The following is a 26,611-nucleotide window of genomic DNA, read 5'->3' on the forward strand; positions in this document are numbered from 1 at the left end:
AGTTCCTAATGTGGCTGAATGGCACCTGTCACGGTGGTATGATACACCGCTGGAAAGTCCCTATAAGGCTGATGGGAGGGGTGGTGCATAGCTCCAATAAGCCCAGGACTTTCACACAGGAGCCCGGTGTTCACTTCCTGTATGACTGCAGAGCCAAACCATGTTTTTTTTTCTAAACCTAACCAAGTGTGTTTGTTGACGTCCTGAAGTTGGTTGCGGCATCCCAGATCATCAACAACAGACGCAGGAGGATAACTAGCGCGTGATATGCAGACATATAGTCCACTGACTGAAGTGGCGATCTGTGACGACTTTGGATGAAAACGTGTTGGGGATTGGGAGCAGTTTGAAACAGCGGTTGCGCTCCAGCCGGGGCTAGCATTTAGTGAACAATACAACTGCACAACTATAGGCCCGTTTCCACTGAAGAAGTTCCTGGTACTATTTGGGGGGCAGGAACTACTACAGGAACGTCCTCTCGCTCGGCCCTCTCAACTGCCGTGTCTCCACTGAGAGTGGAGTAGGAGGAAGGTTCCTGTAAAGTTACCGGGCTCTGGATGTGACGTAATCGTTGCGTGACCATTTTGACCGGGGCGACGTAGGGGCGTAGGGACGCCGTTAGCCATTAGCGGTGTCTGTAATAACTCCGATCACAGTCCGTGAAAAAAAATATTTTTTCCAGCGGATGTCTTAGTTACAACATGATTGAGCTAACTGGAGTAGTTTCATGTCGTATCCGACAACGGGAGGCTTTTAACAGATGACGTCCTGATGTTAGCTTTGCTGCTAGTGTTAGCTGTCCCTGTCAGCTGCAGCCACTGATGCTTTCTAGACATCGTGATTTCCCAAAACTGAATAAATACCACACATAGCAACACAAAACTGCTTTGCTAGCTCATTCATGTTGTAAGTAAGATATCCGCTGGAAAAAACGGACCGTTTATTGAGTTATTACAGACGCTGCTAACAGCTAACGGTTAGCCTGGCTAATCTACGATAACCATGTTATTTACAAAATGTCACATCCCGCTTTGAGTATATCCAATCAGCACCAAGTACCTGGGGCGTTCTTGGATGCAAGGGGTTGTACCGCTTCCTAGCAATGCATGCTTTATGGGCGTGCCACGAGGCTTGTGGGCTAATCGACAACAGTTAGTTTAAAAAATATTTTAGTTTCCAGATACAACAAGTTGCGCTGGGCACCCCTGATTTGCAGAGCTGTAGCCTCGATTCAACCTTATGCAAAGGAGGAGTGGATGCCCTGCATCTCCAAACGCACCGCAGGGTGACCAGAATGCATTGAACACCTGCTACATAGACAGTGAATGGATAGTGTGGAAATGATGGATCTTGTTGAAGTCAAACACACCTACCAATAGTCTGAACAGCTGATAATGACAGCGTGAGTGAGCATGTCGGCATCTTTCTGGATTAAAAAAGATTTTGGGGCAGTGTTGCAAAGATGAAAAAAGGATGTTTTAAATCAGGGTATAAAATCACTCCCAGGTTTTTAATTAGTTTTAACCAAAGGTTTAATATTTATGTGCAAGATTTAGCTTCCTTGTATTGATATAACATTACCAGGCGAAATATTGCGATATTATACTGTACTGATTTTTTCCCCACCCCTCCTGAATGCACCTGAGCAGTTCTTCTTCTGCTGCTTCGTCTTTCATCGTCTTCCAAAGTTCTCCTCTTCCTTCAGAGTACAGCAGGTTGCAGTGTTTGCTTTATCTCAACCTGCCCCTGTCTTGTTTCCCTGTTTGACTGAGCGATAAAATGTGCGATCATGTGCACATGTGCTAATTTCTCTTAGAACCCAGAGAAAGTACCATAAAAGAGTTTCACTCCTTTATTACCATACCACACATCAAACACACACAGACAGAGAGAAGGAGAACAGGAGTGTCTTTGAGTGTCGTAGATAAAAAGCTGTAAGAAGCTCATGAATCTACAGTTTCCTCCCTTGGACAAATATTGAATCGTGTCTCAAACCAACTGTTCCTGTCGAACAATGCCAGAAGAAAGACACACAGAGAGAGGTAGAGGGGGGGACGTGGGGAGGTGCAGGTAAAGTCTCTAAAATGAAGTGTTTATACATCAAGCGTTCGTGTTAACACAGCTCCGGGGTAGTGAGCTGCTTTTGCATTAACGGAGACAGATTTATAAATACACTCTCACTACCATATGGGCTACTCTTCAGTGTTCTTACATAACTCACTGGATATGTGGAGGAGGCAGGGAGCAGCATCCAAGCACTGCACACTGCCCACACACACACACACACACACACACACACACACACACACACACACAATGGAGAGGAGAGTGGAGTTAAAAATCTGGAGGAGGTTGGACAGAGAAGAAGATAAGTTAGATGCCGCAGTTAGAAGTCAGGGTCAAACTCACTTTTATGAGCTCTTCTCTCTGTAATTGTCACAGAATATTTTACATTCATTGCATGTGGGGTTTATGCAGCTTTGTGAAGAGACTGAATCCTTAAAAAGGCATTAAATATTCCAAATATGCAAACGTTGATACCAGTATAATGTCTGTAGCTGCTGTAAATATGAAACTCAGGCTGTTTGGTTCAGTTCAATCAAACTCAAGTTCGTTTGGGCAGGTGTGAACACGGCAATCACACTCAGGTGTGCACCAAAACAACTGGACTGAGACCTTCTTGAAGAGGTGGTCTCAGTCCGGTTCCAAAGGAACTCTGGTGCGGTTGGTTTGTGGTGAGAAGGTGTTGCGACCTGGATGTGAAGCAACTGCAGTCACATGACACATTGTTTGGGTTAAACATGAGCATGTTACAGTCCTGGAGGATTATTAATGTGCACCTCCTCCTGTACTGCCTTAATATGCACATTCAGCACATCCAATGCATCAAAACATTGTTTTCTAGTTGGAGCCGCGTTTGCCTCGTTTTCAAACTGTATGCTTTGACTAAAATGAACAATGACAGCAATATAGTCCACGATGAGCAGCGCTAAAATCAACCTGCGTAGTTGTCCCTCCATTGTGACATTAGAAAGTGTCACATTTATCTTGCAAGTGTACTCTTCTTCAACGTTTGCTTTACTTCCTGGATTTTTCCCACATGGAAATTCTGACCAATCAAGAGCAGCTTTCTCACACAAGGCATTTGATCTGGTCCTCTTGTAAATGCTGCCGTGAGAACACCAACCAACTCTAGGCAATTATACAACTTTGGAACAACATGAGTCGCTGATTCAGACCAAAGGAGAGCACTCTAGGGCTGACAGCAGCCTTAACTACACCCAGCAGACAACTATGCTACAGATGACCCCAGCCCAAGGCCAAGGGGGGCCCATCAAAAGGTCTGTGTTTGACCCTTAAATGTGAAATTTACTAACTGAAAACGTATATCACTAACAACATATAGAACTTGTGTTGTTAGTGATATACGTTTGAAAGTGTTACTGAATGATGTATCAATGAATTTCCAGCAAATATTGAAATAATAAAGAGTCTCAATGAAATATGTGCCATGTCACATGTTTAGCGTAAACTGTCACATGACCAGAGCTGCTTACTTCCTGGTTCCACCATGAGACGAGGATGGCTGCATCAAAGCTCCCAAACATTTCATCTTTAAGGTATCTAGTATTGATATGTGCATTTGCAATTACTCAACTTTGTTTAGTGTAGTCACAGAGCTGGTGAACATGTTGACAGCAACAATAGTGACCGGCGGGACAAAACAGTGCATCTAAATGTAGATGTACTCTCACACATATATAGTTCTTGTTCTACCAAACCTTCTACTCTTTTTTTTTTAAGGTTCACTTTGAGTGAAGTTCTGGATATGTGGGATCTAGGGGGCCGCCGAGACGATGCATACACCTTACAGGTGTCCCTCAAAATAAAAGAAAATGCTGTCTTGAGTGATTGTGATTGCGATGGGTCAGATATAGACCGTGAGGGTGAGACAGGCCATTTGATAGCTACTCTATTGAATTCATATGCTGATCTTTCGCAAACTGATCATGACAGGAACAAATTTATCAGTGATTAAGACCTCCCCCTCCAGCCCGTTCTCATCCCAAAGTTGTGGAATACTGTCACTTTGTCAATGACTTGACGCCAAAAGCAACCTTTCGCAGCAGTATGATATACAGCCAGGTCGGTATGTAACATGGCCGGACATAACTTTTGCTGTTTTATTTTTGCCAGGACGGCACCTATTGGGGCAGTATGAAACACTGCTGGACGGGCTCAGGTTGAAATGCTGCCGTATAGGGCGGTGAGAGGGGAGGTAGATGGGTCCAACAAACCCACACTTGGACCCAGGTGTCCAGTGTTTTCTTCCTGAATGCCAAACCAAGATGTTTTTTCTAAACCTAACCAAGTGCTTTTGATGACGTTCCGGTGTTGGCAGCGTGTTCTGGAATGTCAACAGCAGATGCAGAGGTATACCCAGGCCACTGATAAAGTGGCGATATACACATGTATAAGGGTTTTTGATATGTTCTGACATATCTGATGAAGGCATGGACTAAAAGGAGTGATTGATTTCTTTTTTGTGGAGTATCATGTTTAAGTTTGTACTTGCATTCTACAGGGACCTTGTAGACATTCAATAACACCATCAGGTACAGGGACTTTTAAAAACAGGGTGATATAAAGGAAGATCTAAGATATCCGCGTCTCTGCTACATTAATATCACCACATAACCAAGCTAAGTCTTGTTATGGGAATGAAAGACAGATGGGAAAGTCAGACCTTATTTTGGTCATAAACCAAAGAACTGGACACATCAACACGTTGACCTGATGATGGAGCGAAGGGATCGCCAAACACGCCAAACCAACCGTAAATAAACAGTGTAGGCTATGGCTAGGCTTCTCTCTAATCAGCAGGGTCAGACAGGGTTAATTGGATATTTACAGTGACCTGCTGACGTTATTGGCGTTTTTAGCAGGTTTTTTTGCACCAATCTGTCAGCGCTTCTGAAATTCTTCCAGCCAAGTGTGGGACATCAGCTGAGAGAAATATATCTCCACCAATAATACTTGAAGGCTAATGTGTTTTAGCGATGCTAGCTGAATAGATTTAAGGATGGTGATGCTAGTTACTCGGTCCAACACTTCGGTCCAAATTTAAATATCTGACCATTTATTGGACGGATTGTCATGTAATTGTGTAATTCATAGTTTCCAGGGGACGTATCAAAATGATTTTGGTGATCCTGACTTTTCATTCATTGTCACCCTGAGGTTGACGTGGGGTTTTGAACAAAGACAAAGTTTTGAGTAAAACAAACATTGCCATGAAATTTGGTGGACACGATCACTTCAGTATTAACTGTAATAACTTACAGAATCTCTTAGCTTTTCATCAAAGATCAAAATTTAAATTTATTCAACACTTTAGTTTGAAACCCTTTAAACTTAATGATTTATTTCATAGTTATATTTATTTATCTAGCTTATTTATTTTTGTAATATTGACTAAAATGCTTACACCCCTGCTCAAGTATGGAATGCCATTTAAATCAATACTAAATAAATGCATAAATATAATGAATAAATATATAAATATAATCAAAATATGATAAGACATAAATCCTGAAATAAATAAATGATGCAATTAATTTAAAAATAAATGCGTATATAGATATATATGTCAGTATACTTAATATTGTGGATTTTTATTTTTAAAAGGACATATAATGTTAAGGCTTATACTTTGATTTATTTCAAGGGATTTTTATTATGTAATTCCAAATGAATTTGTTTCAGGAAGTATTTCATAGCCACATTTATTTTTTTTATCAGCATATTAATTTATTTATTTAATACTGACTTGAATGCCTACACCCCTGCTTAGGTATGGAATGCCATTTAAGTCAATATTGAATAAAAACATAAATATGCCTTTGAAATAAATCCTGAAATAAATAAATGAAGCAATTTATATAAAAATAAATGCATATATAAATGTGTCAGTGTAGGTTATTAGATAAATAGGCTAGGTTTTAATTTTAAAAAGGACGTTTTAGGTCTAGGCTTATACTTTATTTAATTCAGGGGACTTTTATTTCATAATTTCACATTTATTTGTTAGAGGATTTATTTTAGCCATTTAAGTCAATAATAAATAAATATATGTATAAATAAATATGTCTATGAAATCAATAAATGTGTCTGTGAAAATAATAAACATGCTTATTAAATAAATCCTAAAAAATAAATAAATGAGGTAATAAATAAATAAAAAAAAAGGTTTTTGATTTAATAAGGATGTACTTTTATAATAATACTTATTGTATTATATACTTATTTATTTAACTGGACTTTTATTTTATAATTCTACATTAATTCATATCAGGATTTATTTCATAGCAACATATATTTATTTCTTTGGCATATTCATTTAATTTGCACATTTATTTATTTAATAGTGACTCAAATGCCTAACCCCCTGCTCAGGTATGGAATGCTATTTAAGACAATATTAAATAAATGCAAAAATATGACTATGTCCATGAAATAAACCCTGAAATAAACAAATGAGGCAATTAATATATAAATAAGTGCAACTATAGGTATGTCAGTATAGTTCAATAAATATGATTTTTATTTTTATTTTAAAAAGTTTTATTTGTATTTCATAATTCTACATTAATTTATTTCAGGATTTATTTCATAGCCATAATAATTAATTTATTTACACAGATTATTATTATCTTTAGTATTATTATATGGAGGATTATTTCTGACATAGGCCTTCCATACCTAAGCAGGGGTGTAGCCATTTAAGTCAATGAAATAAATCTTGAAATAAATAAATGAGGCCATTTATATATCAATAAACTCAAATATAAAGTAGATAAATGTAAAGTCTCAGTATAGCTAAGTAAATAAGCAATAATTATTTAAATAAATATGTATGGTTAAATTAAAAAAAGTTTTTGTTTTAAAAGGATGTAATTAAAAAATATTTTTATTTATTTCAGTTGACTTCAGATAATTCCAAAACAATTTATTTAAGGATTTATTTCATAGCTATTTTTTTTATTTATTTTATATTTATTTACTTTAAGTCATTTAAATCAAATTAACTTTAAGACTTTTATTACATGATTCCACCTTGTTTTTTCAGGACTTATTTCATAGCCATATTGATTCATTTGATATTGACATAAATGGTATTCCATACCCAGGAGCCCTTTACACAGAGGCAGGTGTCTTCATAACATGTGTGTATAAACCTGAAATCAGCTGGCTCAGGTAACATGCTGCAACTGTAATGGATTGCATGTAACTCTGACATCACCTGGGGATAAAGGTGTGATTCAGGTGAGGCTGACACAACCTAATAAAACTATCAGTAATCAGAGGAGATCTGAGCACAGTGATGACAGTGATTCTGTGCAGCTGAATAAATCTGTGCAGCCTCAGTGTGCAGCTCCACAGTCAGGCCCACAGAAACATGAAGGAGGAGGCGGGAGAGCACCGCGCTCCTGGTCCGCCCCCAAGTTGCAGCACGAGCCATTTAGCAGTGCGAGCTGGGCCAGCTGTAGAGCGCGCGGGCGCGTGTGCGTGCCCCCCTCACTACCCCTGCCCCCACGCGGAGAAAACCATTACCAAATAGAGCCCGAGCGCACGCGGAGCGATGGCTGCAGCAGCGGCGGCAGCAGCAGACCTGGATTGTGTTTACGACGCAGCGCACGAGAGCGGCATAACCTCGGGAGAAACGGACACCGCGCGCACCCGATTTCTAAACGCACAATCATTTACGCGCAGTGTCTGCCAGTGAGCCCGCGAGGCTGCTTCATCAGCCCGTCTGACGTCTCCTTCCCTCGGCGAGGATCCGCGCGGTCTCCCCGCTCGCTTAACCGTTGTTGTGGAGCGCAGCTGCAAGCGACACCGATCAGCGTGATCACACATGAGGAGCGCCAGCGAACCGTGGAAACCATTCATCTCCACCGTCAAAATACCACGCACGCGACGCCAGCGCGCTGATACTGGAATCTAGAGCGGCCCCCCGGTGCCCCATCCATCCATCCATCTATCCATCCATCCATCCATCCATCCAGCGGCGCTGCGCTAAGCGGGGGAACCCGAGAGCATCCCTCCATCCCACCCTGCCTGTCCTCCCCCTCCTCCTCATCATATGTCAGTGCTCCAGGGGGGTCTCATCTAAGTCAGGGACCAGGGGGGAGGAGGAGGGAGGCTGTTCGTGGCCGCGGTAGACGCACCCTCCGCGAGGTGAGGCTGGGCTGAAGCGCCGCTGTGTCGGAGGATGCTGCGGGAGTAGAGCGGCTCAGAGCGGAAGATGGGGAAGGACCAGGAACTGCTGCAGGCGGTGAAGACCGAGGACCTGCTCACCGTGCAGAAGCTGCTGCAAAGGCCCCGGCCAGGGAAAGCAAGTAAGACTCTCTATTCTATTCTATTCTATTCTATTCTATTCTATTCTGCTCTGGTGCAGGCGGTGCCTTGTAGATGATATAAGCTCTCTGATGGTTTTGTGAGCTCAGTAGTTAGAGGGGTACTTCTCCCACACCATTGCTGGCTGTTTGCTACTATTAGGCCTAACTGATGATGATGATGTCTCTGTGTGTGTGTGTGTGTACATGTATGTGTGTGTGCCTGAGCTGGCAGAGAGGAAGAGTGTGCGAGGAGGGGTTGCATGCATCAGGGTGTATCAGAGAAGATTAGTGGTGTGATTGGAGACTGACAGCCCGTCTTGAGACCCCTGTCTGAGTGCACTGCAGCAGAGTGGAGGGAGGGTGGGAGAGACACGGGGGGGAGGGAGGGACAGAGGAGACCAAGAGAGAGTTGTGTTTTTGGATCCGTGTGACCCTGTCTCATGAGTGAGAGATGATGCCCGTGGCCTTGTGGTCGTTCAACGTCACCTTCAGTGACAGACAGACACGCAGGGATTGTGCATGTGAAGCGAGCTCTGTTCTGTCCCGCTCTCCTTCGTCTGCTGCTCTTCTAATTGTTTATTTTCTGCAGGCAATGCTCTACAACACCCAGCAATGTTTCGCTTCCACAGCCCACTCCTATGTGTGGGCAATACAGAGTGGAGCTGCAGATAGATCACTCTGTAGAGGCTGGGAGCTGCCTGACATACTGATACTTCCACTGAGAAATAACAAGGCTGATACAGTTATCAACACAGGGGCGGATGCTTCAGGGGCCCGACTGCATCGATTGCAGTTTCTGCAGATTTAAGCTCAGACACTGATGAATTCAGTTAAGAAACTGCATTAAAAAATCTCCACAGCTCCAGTCCTCATCATGTGACCGGCTCCTCTCTCTATCTAATGTCTTAAAGTGTTCCAGTCGGCAGGTTTGCAGCTCCTGACCTGCGCTGGAGAGGCTCCACACAGCAGGTGGGCCTCATTTGAATAAACAGGAGCCGGTGCTGATGACAGATAATGGTCCAGATCTGTGGCTTTCTTGCGCATGATGACTTTAAGACAAAAAATAATTGACACTGAAAAACATCAAGCGCTAAAAATTCTGCTCTCTGAGTCGCTCGTTTTCAGAACCCGGCACACACACACACACACACACACACACACACACACACACACACACACAGGTTGTTTCAATTATTCTGGCTAATGAGACCTCTGCGACACCTGTGCAGGGACTTTTAATTGAATCTTTTATAGACTCATAAAAGATTCGATGCAGGTTCGGCGCTGGTTTTCTGGTCTAGCTGAAATGTTCAGTGCTATTCTGGAGAATTCAAATGACAGGATTAAAGCTGGAGTCGGGAGAAATCTGGAAAAAAAAAATGGCAGGAGTTGGAAACACACCCTCCTCCTGCAGCTCTCCATTCTCTGTCCGAAGCCCCTCCCACCAGCCAAGTGCTTCATACAGTAACTCAGTGTTTCCTATACATTGATTTATTTAATCTTATTTCATTGCAGAGCTGCACACTGTGCATTTACTCCACCCCCTCCCTGCCCCTCTCTCTCTGTTTATTAGACCACAGATGAGACATAGATTAGCTGCTAGCCACCCCACTGTCCCACTATAGAATGCTTCCTCAGGAGGAGAGCAGGTAGCAGCCACAGGTTGGCAGCTGTAGCGACTGGAATTTCGGCCAGCACAAACCCCCAGCAGCGGGTGTCACAGGGGACTGGTGGACAGCAGCAGCAATGGGGCTAACCTGTGTAACAGCAGCAACAGAAAGTTTGCTGATCCAGCAGGGAGTCGGGATGCCTGGTCCCCTGGAACTGGGGTATATGCTGGTTGGATTCATGTTGCTGCGGCTGTTGACTGGGGATCTGTCTCTGGAGCTGCTTCCTGCTCTCCTCCAGATGCAACACATTCTCACTGTGACCTCATCACATGTCCACGTTTGGTCATGGACTTTCCACGTCCACATATGACGTCCAAGGTACCCTGGGTGTGTTGGTTGTTGACGTTTTGGCACACCTTGTCAACTTCAGCCTGTTACGTGCATTGTCTGTTTTTAAAATACACTTCTGTTTTCACAGGAAATGTACAGTTTGCATACAGTCTCTTTCAAAATAAAAGTACTATGTTGGTACAACACCGCAGATTGACATTTTCTTCCTTCAACAACAAATGCACGTGGTTAGGTTTAGGAAAAAATAACAGAGTTTGGCTTTACAGTCTTACGGGACGCATACATCACTCTCTCTGGTTAGAAGTCGGTGTTTGTTGGACTCATCCTCCACCCTTTCTGTCCACCCCACTTGGACTTTCACCGCCGTAACTTTCGTTCTTGGTCTGCCATGTTTCCCGCTGATGCTGCTGGGTGCCATTAAACTATAACGTTTTCTTTTAACATTGGAGTCTGATGCTGCAAGTCATTGCCCAAGTGCCAGAATTCGACGACTTCAGAGTGAGACCAGGTTGCCAGGTGAGGGGCTCTGTGGTGGCGGGGAGTGAGGCGGAGAAGACACTATGATTTGAGACTCTAGCTAATGTTAGCTACATAAATGTGAACTTGAAGCTGCAGCTGTGAGCCTTTAGCTCCGGTTAGCAGGAGGCTAAACTATTAGCAACATGTTCTCTCCATCTCTGAAACACTTCATCGATACTGACACGTGTTTTATTTATTGTCAGGCTCTTTTCGATCAGTCCGACTTCCTTTTTTGGGTTGCTTTGCAGTGTAGGCACTTTCTCTGCAAGATTCTCCGCAATTGAATCAGGCTTTCACCATCAGAAGGAACGTGCACGCACATCTGCATTTGTAGAACAGCCAATAGGAACGCCCTCCCTCTGAAATGACCTGTGATTGGCCAAAGTCTCCCTCTGCAGCCTAGAAAACAGAGCCAAGAGGAGGTGCAGAAGTCTACTTTTCTCCATCCACTTAAATTACAATATGCTCAAAATTCATTATGGGATTTTGGCCCAATGACGCCAAAACAAAACTGTCTACCCCAGCTTTAAGGGCAGAAATATATCCAGGGAAACTGCAGAAGAAGAATGAATAAATCATTTCAGATCTGAAGGAGCAAACAGATTTTATGACTATTGATTTTGCTTGCCTTAACACATTTCTGGGTGAAACTGGTTATAGAATCTGACATCATACGGGACGGGAGAATATATTCAGGCGTATTAAAAAACATCACTTTAGATTTGGACTTGTTTTGTACCGAACTAACATGTACGCTGCCACACCACAGATGGCAAAGCTCACTCTGCACGACGCCGTGAAGAACAGCACACACAGCCTCAAAACAGTGTGTAGAAAGCAGCAGGGTGTGCGGCATGCCGGCAGGCGGCGAACAGCGGAGCAGAGCACATACAGGAAACCCCTCGGATTAAAGACTGCAGACTGTTTCGTGCAAAACACAGACATCCCCTGAGTGAAAAAAAGAGTTGGTAGGGTCCGGCGTATTCAGGTGGCGCCCAAAATAGTGTGTGTTGAACTCAGTGAGTACGTTATGTACAAGAGCACATCACAAAATAACCTTTAGGCTACAGTGAAGTGCACTTCAGCTGGGAGCCTCTCGCACACTCAGAGGACAGGTAAACCCTCTAACTACTTTTTCTAGGCAGCAGGCGGTGCACAGAATATGAGCCAACCCTCAGTGGATTGCAGTGCATGTACATGGCAGCTACAGCAGTTTAAAGCAGATTCTGCAAGTGGAGGAGGCGATAACCCGACAATACATGCTGCTCGTTAGCACGAAGAGTTACCCTCTGTTATTTATAATCAAATATACATTGTAATGGTTGCATTTAGTTTAATACTCTTTGCTGCTGCATGAAATAATCCCTGAAGGAAACATCACTAATTAGAAACAGTTTTGTCAAAACAAAAGCTTCGGGCTCTATTGAGGAGTTTCACACACACTGGAATGAAGTAGCAGAGACGCCTGACACACTGTGATGCATTACAGTTCATCCCCCTGCAGCAGAGTTACCTTGGTGAGAACTGCTGATTTAACTTGACGGCAGATTTAGAGAATTTATAGCTGTTCAGCCCAGTGGCCGGAGGAAAATGTTGGCATTGTTTCTGCAGACTGAGGATACGTTACATCTGTATGTTTCATATCAAAGTGACGTCGTGTATGAGCTGACTTTGTCATCAGGAGGTGGAGGGGATGCTGGATGGTGTGACACCTGCCAAGCTGCAGACCACTGTTTGAGACCACACAAACATCAACAGCGGTTGTTTTTTGACGAGTCATCGCTGTGTTTCTGCAGCTTTTTAGCCACCAAACGTTGGTGTCTATTAGCAACTCGTGGCTCTTTTTCCATCTACGGTTGGCTGCGGCTCAGAGGTAGAGCGGGTCGCCCACTAATTGGATGATCAGCAGCTCGATCTGGCTCCTCTGGTCTACATGTCGACGTATTCTTGAGCAAGATACCGAACCCCAAATTGCTCCTGATGGCTGTTCCATCAGTGTGCGTGTTATAAAGCTGTGTAGCAGGTGGCACCTGGTACGTTAGCCTCAGCCACCAGTGTTTAGTACAATTTTTGTATACTTTTACTTTAAATATATTTAATATAATACTACAATACTTTAATATACTTTTACTTGACTTGAGTCAGGGGTGGTTTAGCAGACAATGGGGCTGCCGGGCACAGATATGCAAAAGGCCCCCCCACCTCTCCTACTTTGGAGCAAGACCCACTTTTTTTCAGATGTTTAGCCTCTTTTTGTGTCGTTGTTTTGAATCTCTTTGCGGTTGTAATAGATCGTCTTGTGGTTTTGTGTTTCCTTGTTGTCATTTTGCATCTCTTTGTGGTTGTTCTGCCCCTTGTTGTAGTTATTTTGTGTCTCTTTGCCGTTCCTTCTCATCCTTTTACGGTCATTTTGAGTCTGTACCTGAAGAGTGTGTGCTAATGTGAGTGATGTTTTGCAGGTAAGGCCCAGGGGCCCAAAGTGTAAGGGGGCCTGTGTTTGTAGGCATGTTCAGTAATCCTGTCATGACTTGCCTATTTACATTTTTCTATACTCTTTGATAATTTTCTACTCTACATTTAACTGAAATCTAGTTAGGTTACAGATTAGGCTTTTACATTAAAACAATACAACTAAAAAATACAATATGAAATACACTGGTACATTAAAAATTAAACCAGTGGTTCCCAGTCTTCCTGTCTTCCTAATAATCAGCTCACAATGTCTCAGATTGTTCCTGTGAGTCGGCGTCTGCCGTGGCTGCTGCATATATATTGATGCATCAGTATTAATAATGTCATCAGTCACAGAGGCAGTTTTTTCTGCAGAATGAAAACTTCACTGTTGATACTTTATAGCTGATAAAATATTTTTAAGTGTGATTTACTTGTTACGTACAACTTTGAAAAAATACCCAATTTCTGACACAGAAAAATTAATTACTAAAGGCCAACAAAATAAAACAACTGTAGCTTTAAAAAATTCTCCACCAGAATTTTATTCATGTTCAGAAATAAAATGACAAGTATTTATTTCACACATCCAGAAGTTCAGAATTATATTCCATCTTTCCTGGCGGTATAATCTGGAGAAGGGAGGCAGAGCTCTGAGACTGAGTTTGAGTGTGGTAGTTTTTATTCGCAGTATATCACCTCTTGAATATATATATTTATTCAACATACAATGCACATATTTCTTATGTTTACTCTTATTCTATTCTTGTTTTATTCTATGGATGTATATATTGTAGTAGCCTCAATGCAGTGACGATATATATTTTTATTTTTAGTGCACATTTTCATTTTTTTATTTCATTTTATTTTGTATTATTTTTTTCCTTTTCTTTTTGAGAATTTGATTTAATTTAATTTAAGTTTATTTTATTGCTTTATACTTACATACTTTTATCTTATACTCTTATTCTTTCATCTTATAATTCTCTGTTCTTTACTTCAGAGTGTCTGTAACAAATCATAGTTTCTCCTCTGGGATCAGTGAAGTGTTTATGATTTATTATTTCTAATAAAAAGTAGTATTAATCACATAGTAAATACATTCCATTGTCAGGTGTTCCTGCTCTTTATATTTAATCGAGCAGCATGCAGGCGGACATGGTGGACAATCAATCCATCATCTTCCATCAGACGACACAGACCACCCCGTCACTCCTCAGTGAACACTGAACCAGCCGTCATCGTCACATCGTTGACTGTCTACAACATTTTATGGCTCCATCTTGAGGTCTGCTCTTCGATATATGTGTGGAGTGAAGTAGCTTCTCACTGAAGGTGTTTAAACGCAGGATCGAGGTCGCTCAAATCCTGTGCTGCACAGAGTGTTTAACATGCTTTGTGAGATTTCATTTTTGGCTGTGAAAAGCTGAATAAACAAGAGTTTCTCTCAGTTCCTGAAAAGCTGGCTGTTCTGGGGGATGATGTCTGCAGGACGCTGATGTCCCATGAGGCAGACTGCGGGTCGGTCTGTCATTAAAAAACAGAAAAAAACAAAGAGGGCAGAAAGAAGCAGCGAGGCAGTAATGACAGAGAGGAGCAGAGAGTCCCAGACAAACAGCAGGGAAGTGTAACGCCGGGCTGATGTTAACACAGACCTGTTTGTCATCCAGCATTAAACACAGAGCTCACAGGACAGTTGAGTGTGTGTGTGTGTGTGTGTGTGTGTGTGTGTGTGTGTGTGTGTGTGTGTGTGTGTGTGTGTGTGTGTGTGGTTTGTGGTGGTAATGGGTTGATGTGTGGTTGAACTGTGTGTACACAGAGGTGTGTATGTTCGTGACGGAGAAGGTAAGATTGGGTTTAGTGTGTGTGTGATGGGTCTGGCGAAGGCTCTGCCCTGCTGCAACTCATTTACTCCCACTCAGGCCAGACATCCCGTCTACGCTGCACACACACTCACCTGCATCACAGACACACTCACACAGACACATCTGGCACCATCTGGAGAGGCATCATCAGTTTGCTGTCACTCAGCACCCCCTCTCTGCACATGGCACTAGACGAGGTCATGTGTGTGTGTGTGTGTGTGTGTGTGTGTGTGTGTGTGTGTGTGTGTGTACATGGAGCAGACCTTGAGTGTGACCTGAGATCTGTTGATGTTTGTTGAAGAGCTCTTTCAGTGTTTGCGTGTCAAACTGTGTGGTGTAATCTGTATTGATGTCTGTTTAGTGTGTGTCATTAAAGGCTACGTGTGTGTGTGTGTGTGTGTGTGTGTGTGTGTGTGTGTTAGGGCTGCACAAGTACAATATTAAGTTGAATATTAATATTAATCACGATCATAGGTTTGAGAGTTTTACCAGAGTTTGGCAGGACGTTCAGAATGACTGGGATAGTCACATATTAATTGGGATTTATACTGCTACATTGAGCCTACGCTGTAGCCTGACATGCACCTCCCCAGAGATGTAACTACACGTCACAGTGACGCAGACCTCCTGTCTGTCTCTGTGAGCTGACACCATTTCCCTCAGTGGAAACAAAGCTTTGATTTACTTTAATTTCACAGATAAGAAACAATAAATTGTGAAGACAATAAAGCCTCCACTAAAATAGCATTTTAAGTCTTGTGTGTGATTTATCCTGGCTTCATATGAGCAGAGGAAAAGTCTGCTAGCTGCTAGGCTAATTTATACAATGTAAAATGCCATAGGCTTGTGCTAATAACGTTAGCATGTTGTATTTGTGGGGAAAATGTGTCCAAATGTGTGTTTAATGTGTGTTTAATGTGTGTTTTGAATCAACTAAACTTCACAGCACTTCACAGAAACCCTGCCACCCACTAGTGGTTTGGAGGTGTAACTGCAGAGTGACACAGACACACCACTGCACAAGTATAAATGCTCATAATGGCGTGGGCTCTGCATAGAGCTGACACACGAGTATAAATCCTGCTTTACACTTAACAAGCCAAGTTAGCCCAAAATATCAAAGAAAAGCACTAGACTACATCGTATTAAGTGTCTGTCAGCTCTAAATAGATAAATAAATGAATACAGCGGCAGATGCATATTCATAGGAGATGCACTGAATTCCAGTGAAGAAGAACCTTAATTTTTAGGGTGCCTTTGCTGCATGTCGTAGCAAAGGGCTATGGGTCGTTTGTTTTGTTTTATTTTGTTGATTATCAAATATGATGTGTTGTTAAAGACGTGTCTAAGTTATGTTAAATTACTTAATTGTAATACTTTGCGCTGTGCTATCTAAGTATCTGCCATTTCCTGAGAGGCAGTGACTTTATTTACATGAATTTGTCTATTAATACATGATGTTCTTATTTCTGTGTGTGTGTGTGTGTGTGTGTGTGTGTGTGTGTGTGTGTGTGTGTGCGTGTGTGTGTGCGTATGTGTGTGCATCAGTGATTAGGATTCAACCTCGGGCACCATGTTTACTGCCATGAGAGACTGACACATGCTTCCATCGCTGCACAAACACTATCTGCCTCCTTCCCTTTTGTTTCTTTGAAGCCAGGAGAGAGATGTTAATGCCCACAGACCATTCTGGATACCAACCCCCCCGTCTACCCTCCACCTCCCCTCGCTCCTGCATCTTTCTGTGTTGATGTACAAGGCTGGCAGAGGAGTAGAGCAGATGATTGCATCCACACCACTGCACATTCACAAAGAGGCAGGCAGGCAGAGAGGACGCTTCACATACTGTCAGCCACAGTCTTCATATTGGTTAACTGTGCTCGGTCTGCAACTGTCTGTGAGACAAACACCATGTGGAGACATTTTTCTTTGTGCAGAGTGAACTTATATAGTGCACACTAAAGGCTTATAGGCACCGTGTGCCCATGATGCTAAAGCTTTTTGTGCTGCGGCGCTGTTATGAATCGCTGCAATATAACAAAAAGTCACATAATATCACAGTGTTTCCCTCAGGCCTGAAATATAGTCACGGTGGGAGCCGGCGGAATGGGCAGGCGTTACCTGCTGGCACTAAAATGGTCTACTACATGTGTTAAACAACAAATACATGTGACCTTTGACACTATATTTAGATCTTAATGTCATCTGCATCATTATGCTCTTTTTTAAAAACAAGTAGAGCACATCTTTATCCAGTTTTAACTCTCGCTCTTTGTGTCGACACAGCTGACAAACATTAAAGATATACTTTGCAGGGTTTTACTAAAAAACAATCGGTAACACTTTACTTGAAGGTATCGACATCAGGGTGACATGACACTGTCATAACTATGACATGACGCTGTCATGAACTTGTCATAAACATTATGTACATGTCATAAACATTTATGACTGCTGTTATTAAGTGTCATTCGTTTTTTGTAATGACAAGTTGACATTGTTTGGGTTGCCTTGATTATGACAACTTGACATTAATCAAAGTGACATTACCAGAAGATGTCTTTGTCATGACAATAATAGTCATTATGTCAACTTGTCATAAGCACAAAAAGAGTTGCATCCCTTGTTAATGTCAAGTTGTCATTAAAAGGACATCCCAAACAAATTTAATGTCAACTTGTCATGACAAAGACAACGTCTGGTAATGTCACTTTGATTAATGTCAAGTTGTCATAATCAAGGCAACCCAAACAATGTCAACTTGTCATTACAAAAACTGAATGACACTTAATGACAGCAGTCATAAATGTTCATAACAAGTACATCATGTTCATGACAGGTTCATGACTGTGTCATGTCATAGTTATGACAGTGTTATGTCACCCTTATGTAGATACTTCCAAGTAAAGTGTTACCAAACAATCTATAGACTGATACAGAAGTGATCCCTCTGAATCATCCCGTATGACCCACTCTCACTGTGTGGTATTTTTCCGCCCTCTGCCTTGATTGTCTTATTTCCTTCTTGTTTTCTGTGTTCGGGATGTTTGTGGGCGCGTACCTCCACAGCGCTAAGGTGAGATTGGGGCTTTATTAAAAGGTAGCGACCAGGGATCCAAGAGACATAGCACCCAAAAAACTGCAAATATAGTGAGGCAGCGTAGCCTCATAGAACGGTTCGTAACGATATCCTACGGAAATGCACACGCAAGAGTTCGTATGATATGTACCAGTTTGGGTGCATCATTTTTCCTAGGAAAATGTATGGACAGTGTCAAGAGTCAATCCAGTGTTGGCTTTTACTTTTGGTTTCCAGTGTGTTCAGAAAGAGTTACAGACAATCCTGCATAGTATACTCTTATTAATTATTGGCTTATTTGAGGACATTGGGACTTACTTATCGTTGAAAGTATTGAATTTTTGATTTACACTTATTATTTGGTCCGACTGATCCCAAATAGCCAGAACAAATTAAAAATGCACACCAAACAAACATTCAGGTCTCAAGAGGTTAATTGAGTCAGATGTAAATATATGCATGCGTTTTCCTTGCAGTCTCTCTGCTGTTGCTGGGCGGCTGTTTCGACTGTGACATTATCCCCACCACCACTGGATACTGACCTCTGGTGGCACATGCTGTGAACTACATACAATGACTTTCATAGAAAGAGGGCCGCCTGTAATTTTGACGGTGCTGAAAATCAAACCGTCTGGATTTTTAAATACCCTAGAACAGTGGTTCACAACTGGTCCAGCCACTGGGTCCAGATTTGTGTAGTCACTGGTTCTCCCAGTTCAATATATTCAGCATTGTACTTGAGTTTGGCCATGTCGTCAAGCTAGTTTGCTGTTTCTGTCAAGCAGCTGTCTGTCATTCACTCACTCTATTGCAGGAAACGGCACTTCAAAATAAAAGCTCTGTGCTGGACATTCACTGTACTTTGTTTTTAGTCACGTGCGGTCCATTCAGAATGGACCTGCGACGCACCAGTTGGGAACCGCTGCCCTAGAATATCATATGGTGATACCACCCAAGCCTTATTAGGATTCAATTCCAATATAGCTCTGATGTGATGCAGTTATTATGGTGAAATCATTTTTTGTTTTACATGCATTTAGAGCTACCAGCACGGAGTTAAACTCGTCCTTCTTTGACAAACTTCTCATTAAATCCAGATTTCCTGCAGTGATTTTCCAGTGTGTGTGCTGTGATCTTGACACTACTCGCGGGTTCTTCAGATGAGATGAGGTGTAAATGACACCATGAATGTGTGTGTGTTGGGGGTGTAGCTCTCACATCATCTCTTGCAGATATGTAGAAGGTGGGGGTTTCTTTGTTAAGCATCATGAAAGCAGCACAGGTACCTGTCATCACAGAGACACTGATTTATTCACATATCCTGCATTTAAGATCTGTTTGTTTTACGTTAAAACTGATACAATACTTCATTTATGAACATCTGTCTCAGGACGAGTCAGTGAAGTGCACTTTACAGAGTGAAACAGAAAAGAGAAGCAAGACGAAGCAAATGTGCAAAAAAACAGTAATTCTGTGATTATTGAGTTTTATCTTGAAAACAGATTTAGAAATGATAATATTGAGAGAGTGGAGGATTGGCTGGCTGAGTTCCCCGCATTTTCCTCCAAAACATCATCACTCACCTCTCCACTGACTGCCTCCATGATTGAATTACAGAACAGATGGAGAGAGAAAGAGAGGGGGAGAGGTGGATGGATATTTTTTGCTTTGAGGAAAAGGGAACGGCGAGCAGAGCTGCAGAAGAGAGAGGGCCGAAAAAGAACCAGGGAGAGATATGTTGTAGATGTGTTTTTGATAGGCGGGTGGGACAGATGGAGGAGGGGTGATGAAAGGCTGAAAATGATGAAAGAGAGAAGGAGGTGATGAAACGGAGGGAGAGCTGAACGGAGTCATTTTCACCTCACTTTTATTCTGATTGCAGACTGCTACGCTAACATCAAGCCTCTCTGTCTCTCACACACTCATCTGCACAATGCACTGCACCAAAAATAACATCCGCATAGTTTAATGGGTCAGTGGCAAGTTCAGGGAGAATCAGAGAGCGCAGGAGAGGTGAGGAGATGGGGGGTAGGGAGGGAGAAGAAATGAAATGATATGACAGGGTAGTAAAATAAAGGAAGGGGAAGAATCAGAGGAAAGGGCAGTACATGAAAGGAAAGGAAAGCAGTAAGAAGGAGAGGAGTGGTTAGCGAAAGAAAGGAAGGTCAGGCAAAGGAAATATAGCTGATAATAAGAGGAAAGGAGCAAAGGTGGGATCATAGACTGTATAAAATAATGGATGTAGCGACCGTGATATCACCTACTAGTTTTGAAGCCTCGAGTCTGGCATGTTGGACGTCGCCATCTTGGATTTTTGGAGCCAGAAGTGACCATAATAGGCTGAGAGGGTGGAGCTACCCTAATGCTAGCTGCTAGCTTGGTTAGCACAGTGACTTTAGAGCTATAGTTAACTGTGATAATGCTAATGCTAATTTTCGCTAGCAAAAAAACTGGCTTAAAATCATAAATGTGAGCATTTATACTTGTGCAGTGTGTGTCTGTGTCGATCTGTGATTCTCCCTATAAAACGCTAGTCAGCGGTGGGGCTATACTGTCACGTCCTGTTAAGTTTGATTGTTTCAAAACACACATGAAACACACATTAAACATGGCTTAATAGCAACAATATTAAACACAAGTACACAAATCAGCTTCACTATAACTCGCAGCATTCACAGACAAACACTTGTCTTTATCTGGACACATTTTCCCCACAAATACAACATGCTAATGTTTTTAGCACAAGCCTATGGCATTTTACATTGTATAAATTAGCCTAGCAGCTAGCAGAGATTTCCTCTACTCATATGAAGCCAGGGACAACAGCAACATTTAACAAAGGTAACGTTACAAAATTCAGCTCCATTACAGCTCACAAGGTTCACTGACAAAACAACTGTCTTATACTAAACACGTTTTCCAAACAAATACAACATGCTAACATTATTAGCACAAGCCTATGGCATTTTACTTTGTATAAATTAGCCTAGCGGCTAGCAGAGATTTCCTCTGCTCATGTGAAGCCAGGATAAATCACACACAAGACTTAAAATGCTATTTTAGTGGAGGCTTTATTGTCTTCACAATTTATTGTTTCTTATCTGTGAAATTAAAGTAAATCAAAGCTTTGTTTCAAATATAAATAGGACATGCTACATGTAGTTAGATTTCTGGGGAGGTAAACATTAGGCTACAGCATACATACTTCTACACATAGTCTTTGTAGTAATCACATCATCGATTTGGCACAGAGGTATAAATCCCGCTTTAGAGGGTCTATTTTTTTCAACCAAACACTGAAAGAGACTTTTTGATGACCAAAACGTTCCAGTTAACTTTCATGAACTGAAAACACACTGAAATAGCAACAACTACAGCTACGCCTTTACTCTGTCAGTCTGGGTTACACCGTGTTACCTAACCAACGTTGTCGCCCTAAATTATGCGTAACTTTAAACAGGTGAGTGAGGGAGAATTCGGTGATGTGGGACAGTTTTTGGTATATTGGTTTACAAAGACTGTTAATTCACTCTAGTGATGTTTCTAAAAATCATTTTAGGCTTTTGAAAAACATTTTTGTGTTGGAATGAAATGGGAATACACCAACCGTGCCCACTCTGATGATGTCAGACCAGTTCAGTCCAGTGTTTAGTGGCAAGAAGTGTTTTAGCAAATATTAAAGATCAGTGTTGGTGTTTGGTCGTTAATTTTGCAGGTATCAGGTCATCACAATACTGATTTGTCCTACTGAACCAGATGTCCCTCATCACCTGAACTCACCCTCTATAAAATCTCACCCCTGTACAGTTGTCGTTAACGGGATAGTTAGCTATACAGACCAAAACTGTTTTTTGTACCAGACTGTAATCATGTTTATTTCTGTTTTAACACTGTTTTGGAGCCAGCCTCAAGTGGCCATCAGAGGAACTGCATTTTTTGGCACTTTACGTAATTTTCCAGTCCCTTACGTTGCTGCTTGGATGGGACAGAAATGTATAAAGTGCCATGTGTTGTATTTTCTATTCTCTTCTATTCTCTTGTAGCTTCAGTGCAGATTAACAGGATGAGAGGAGAAGGGGAATAAGTGGTTTAGTCTGGATATAAAGACCACCCACAAAATGTGAGGGGCAGCAGTGGGACCTCCCGCACTCAATCAGCACAGATTATAGAGGTGGCATTAACCACCTACTGTACTGGCTTATGCACACACACTCACTTACACACATACACACACAAAAACACACACAGTCCTCCTCCCCTCCCGCCATCAGCCTGGCACAGAGAGGTACAAACTCTGTTGGAATTTACATTATCAGTGTGTGAGTTATGATTGTTAAGGTGGAAGTCAAGCATTGTAGGCAGGGGACAAAAGTCGTTACGCTCGCACACAGACACGCACACACACTCATGCAGAACAATATGCGATCAAAATCTTGTGCAGACATGAGCGTTAAATCTCAAAGATATGAGAGAGGAGAGAAACAAGCTGAGCCGTGTCATTTGAGAATTTTTATGTAACTTAAACAGTAGCTGTATGCATGTGTAGGTGTGTTAGCTTGCAAAGGTGTGCGTGTTTGTGTGTGTGTCCTCAACAGCTGCTGCAGAGTGCGACTGTGCTCCTACAGCCTCGCAGGATTTTTCCACTCACGCCCTGAATTCACAACACTGAGTGAATTCTGCCTGCTTCAGATGGATGTTTGAGCAGCTAATAAAGGCAGGAAATTATGCATTTTTTTCAAACTGGACTCTTAAACTTAAACCAACACAGCGTGGACAGGGTTTTACTGTACTCTACATGGGAAGCTTTTAGAAACGTTCCGCCCTGCACCCACAGTGAATACATTTAGCATTGCCTTGGGACTTTGTGAATGAATGCTGCTGCTCTTGCTTTGCAGCGGCCACTAAAAACAGGGCTGTGACACAGTTTGGGTTCTTGGGAAAATGTGTCGTGCACAGACACACCCTGAGGTCTTTGATATGTGTGAGAGTATACGGAGAGTTAAAGCTGGTATGTGATATACTTTAGAGAGGGAGTTGTTTTCTGCTACAGTAAAGATAGGAGTCTAAACTGATTCCAGCAGTGGATGAACGAGGCCTTGTTCAGACGGAGTGCTTTGTAGCAGCCTGAGGAGGCTTTTTGTATTTGTTTGGGATGAGAGTGAGGCTGAGTGCCTTATGCTTAAAAAACAACACAGAATGAAAAAGCGCCTGACATCATTTGCCTTTTCACTTCATTGTCCAGTTGTAGGCTTTAACGAAAAAGGCAGTGCAATATGCCTTGAGTTTTACAACCTGCAAAAAAAACGTTCTTTCTGATCAGGGCCTACCTGACACTTCACTAAGCCCCGTCCCCCTTAGTTACTGTGGCTATGTCTGTCAAGCTTCTCTTTCTCGCACAGCATATACGCAGTTTTAAGTGATAATAGTGAGGGATTTAACATTTGGCATTCATAGTAATTTTAGAAATGGATTAGGGATGCACCGATGTGGATTTTTGCAACCGATACAGTTACCGCTAATTACCTGCTTCTTATGACCGATAACCGATAATTTCACTTTCCATTTGCAGTATTATATGTGGCATTATGGCTCTGTTTTGGGGCCTCTCTGCCTTTCTTCGGGCCTGTGTGGAAAGCCTAAGACGGAGAGAGAGCAGCAGCAAAGATTGAAAGAGGTTCAATCTTATTTCGAAGCTGGGGTAGGCAGAACTCTGGAAAAGGCAAGGCAAACTAACAAAAAAACAGATTGTGAAAATACACCCCTGTTGACCGCACCGTGGGTGAGGAGAGCAGGCGGACGACCCTCAGCCGGCTTGAATTTGCCAGCACAAACCCCCCAGCTCCAGTTGTCACAGCAGGCTGGTGGCTATTAGCAGCGCTGTATCTAAGCTGTGTAACGGCAGCAACAGAAAGTTTGCTGATCTGGCAGGGAAACTGGGGCTGTCCGGTCCCTTGGAGTTGGGGTTTGTGCTAGCTGGATTCAAGTTGCGGCAGCCACTGTCTCGGGGTCCATCTCCGGAGCTGATATGAGATATTAAAAACACATGAACTGACACAGTGTCCTGACAGGTCAGCAACCGATGCAGGAGGATACCTAGCATGCTATACATAGATGTGAGAGTCTACTGACTAAGCAGCGGTATTTGATGAATGGGGATGAGGTGGCTCTTGAGAAAAACTCTTCAGTTGATGGTAATAGTGGCTTGAATTCAACCGAAGCAAACAGCCCAGCGCCGGATGTCTCAACAGGCTGGTGGCGAGCAGCAGCACCAGGTCTAATTCGTGTAAGAGCAGCAACAGAAAGTTTACTGATCCAGTGGGGAGTAGGGGCCATCCGGTCCGTAGCTGAGGTTTGTGCTGCCTTGATTCAGGTTGCTTTGGCTGCTGACTGGGGGTCTGTCTTTGGAGCTGCTGCCCGCTCTGCTCCTGATTAGCTGGTCTGTAGTGGCAGGGAGTGAGGCGGAGGACACACTGTGATATGAGGCTCTAGCTAACTACATAAGCATGAACTTGAAGCCGCAGCCGTGTGCCTTTAGCTACGGTTAGTTAGTTGTTAGTTATTTGTCCTGAAACACGTCTTTAACATAACCAGAGAAAAGACTTTCAGGATGAGAACTCACCAAAGTATTTGGCAAACATAGCTAACACTCTCTTGGGCAACATCTGTGTTGATAAAGTGTAAACTCATATCAGGAGCAGGCGTACGACACAAACTGATCCAGACAGTAAATGATGTGATTGCTTTGTAAGTATTGCTTCTCTTACTGCATGCTAACGTTTGCAGCTCTGAGCAGATAAACACACAGTTTAATCCATTCCTTACACTCTTCTCTGGCTCGACCTCTATAAAAAGGAAGCTGTCCATGAATGCTACTGTGTGCTGTAACATCACCATCTGGTGTAACAAAATATCTGCACAACTGCCTCTTTCATAAAGATGTATGTGTGTGCATCCTCACACAGGAGGCAGAGACCAGAAGGGACAGATGTTGAGTCTGGCCTAACGTGTGTGTGTGTGTGTGTGTGTGTGTGTGTGTGTGTGTGTGTGTGTGTGTGTGTGTGTGTTCATACATAGCCATACATGTGTGATCCAGTGGTTGAACAGATGTTTGGATCTCTGCCTGCACTGCTGCAGATTTGCAAAGATTCCATATAATGTAGCTGACCTCTGAGAGTATGCACTCACCGTGTGTGCTGTATAATTGTGTGTGTGTGTGTGTGTGTGTGTGCAGAGTCATCCAAATCCAGCTCTCACAATACGTACTAACTGAAGGCCATTAAACACTATTTTGACCCAGATCTGCTTCTTTCAGTCACTGTTTTGTCATTTTCTGCAGCTCCCTGTCTCTGCACCTGCTTTGGTTGGATGCTCTCCATCTCATAAAAGTCAGCACTGTGAAATCACTCTCTCCCATATTAACCTTCTTCAGTCTCTTTTAAAAAGAGGAAACTGAGCACAGGTGTCTTCACACACTGCTAGTTATTGTAGAACTCCACCCTGTGTTAGCGCTGCAGGGTCTCACTATAGAAACATCTTTGGGGTGGAGTGTCGGTGCAGCAGTCAGCAGCAGGTGTGTTTATAGGAGCTACAGCTGCTGCTGATAGACTCTATACGGGGAACACATCCACTGAAAAACATGCAGGTTAATTCTCCACAGTTCAATGTTAAATTATCCAGAAAAAGGAATTGCTTTACATTACATCTTCTCACGGCACCCTGATTATTCGTACATGTACACGTTACAGTGGAATATGGTGAGGACTGAACTGTTGCAGTGAGCAGCTCCACAGGGTAAAAAAAAAATCTCTTCAGTAAAAATTCATTATTAGTGTGGAAAAAGGAGCTGAGGAGTAAATTAAAAACGGTCATACATTTGGGACCTGATCTCAACGCTGTCAGCAGATCCTCTGATTACCCAAAATATTTGTAAGGTCTCTATGCAGGTTAATTATTCCCACTTGATATAGATTTTTGTAATATTGTTTTCATCTTTGTTAATTCAGATGACATTGCCGTCTTCAACAGTGGCTCGGGACACTTAGGGGTCCTCAAAGTCACTGCAGAGGGTCTGCAAAATTAATATTTGGTCATTTAAGTTTGTTTTTTTCCAAAAATAAGTCTGAAATACACATTAACATGAATTCAACATGTTATTAGTAAAGATAAATTGGCTTGTTTGTTTAAACAACATCAACAAAAACACCATTTAATTTACAGTACACAAAATTGACCATAGTCTGTCACCCATGAATCCTTATGCTTCCATGTTAGATATTCATTCATTTTCAGTAACTGCTTATCCTGTTGGGGGTCACAGGTGCTGGAGCCTATCCCAGC

The 26,611-nt window shown here is 42.4% G+C and overlaps 1 protein-coding gene across 6 annotated transcripts in view; it reads left to right on the plus strand.

Annotated features, from left to right (window-relative positions):
- Window positions 1-7,475: 7,475 nt before the first annotated feature.
- The window catches only part of caskin1 (CASK interacting protein 1), a 176,018-nt gene continuing 156,882 nt past the window's right edge, over window positions 7,476-26,611 (plus strand). For 5 of the 6 annotated variants that reach the window (XM_049561026.1, XM_049561030.1, XM_049561029.1 and 2 more), the window contains exon 1: window positions 7,476-8,399. In XM_049561026.1, the coding sequence (XP_049416983.1) occupies window positions 8,306-8,399 (94 nt within the window). In that variant the 5' untranslated portion in view covers window positions 7,476-8,305. The remainder of the gene's footprint in view (window positions 8,400-26,611) is intronic. The other variant, XM_049561027.1, reaches the window with a different exon arrangement.

The sequence above is a fragment of the Epinephelus fuscoguttatus genome, linkage group LG19 (genome assembly GCF_011397635.1).
Source record: "Epinephelus fuscoguttatus linkage group LG19, E.fuscoguttatus.final_Chr_v1".
Lineage (NCBI taxonomy): Eukaryota > Metazoa > Chordata > Actinopteri > Perciformes > Serranidae > Epinephelus > Epinephelus fuscoguttatus.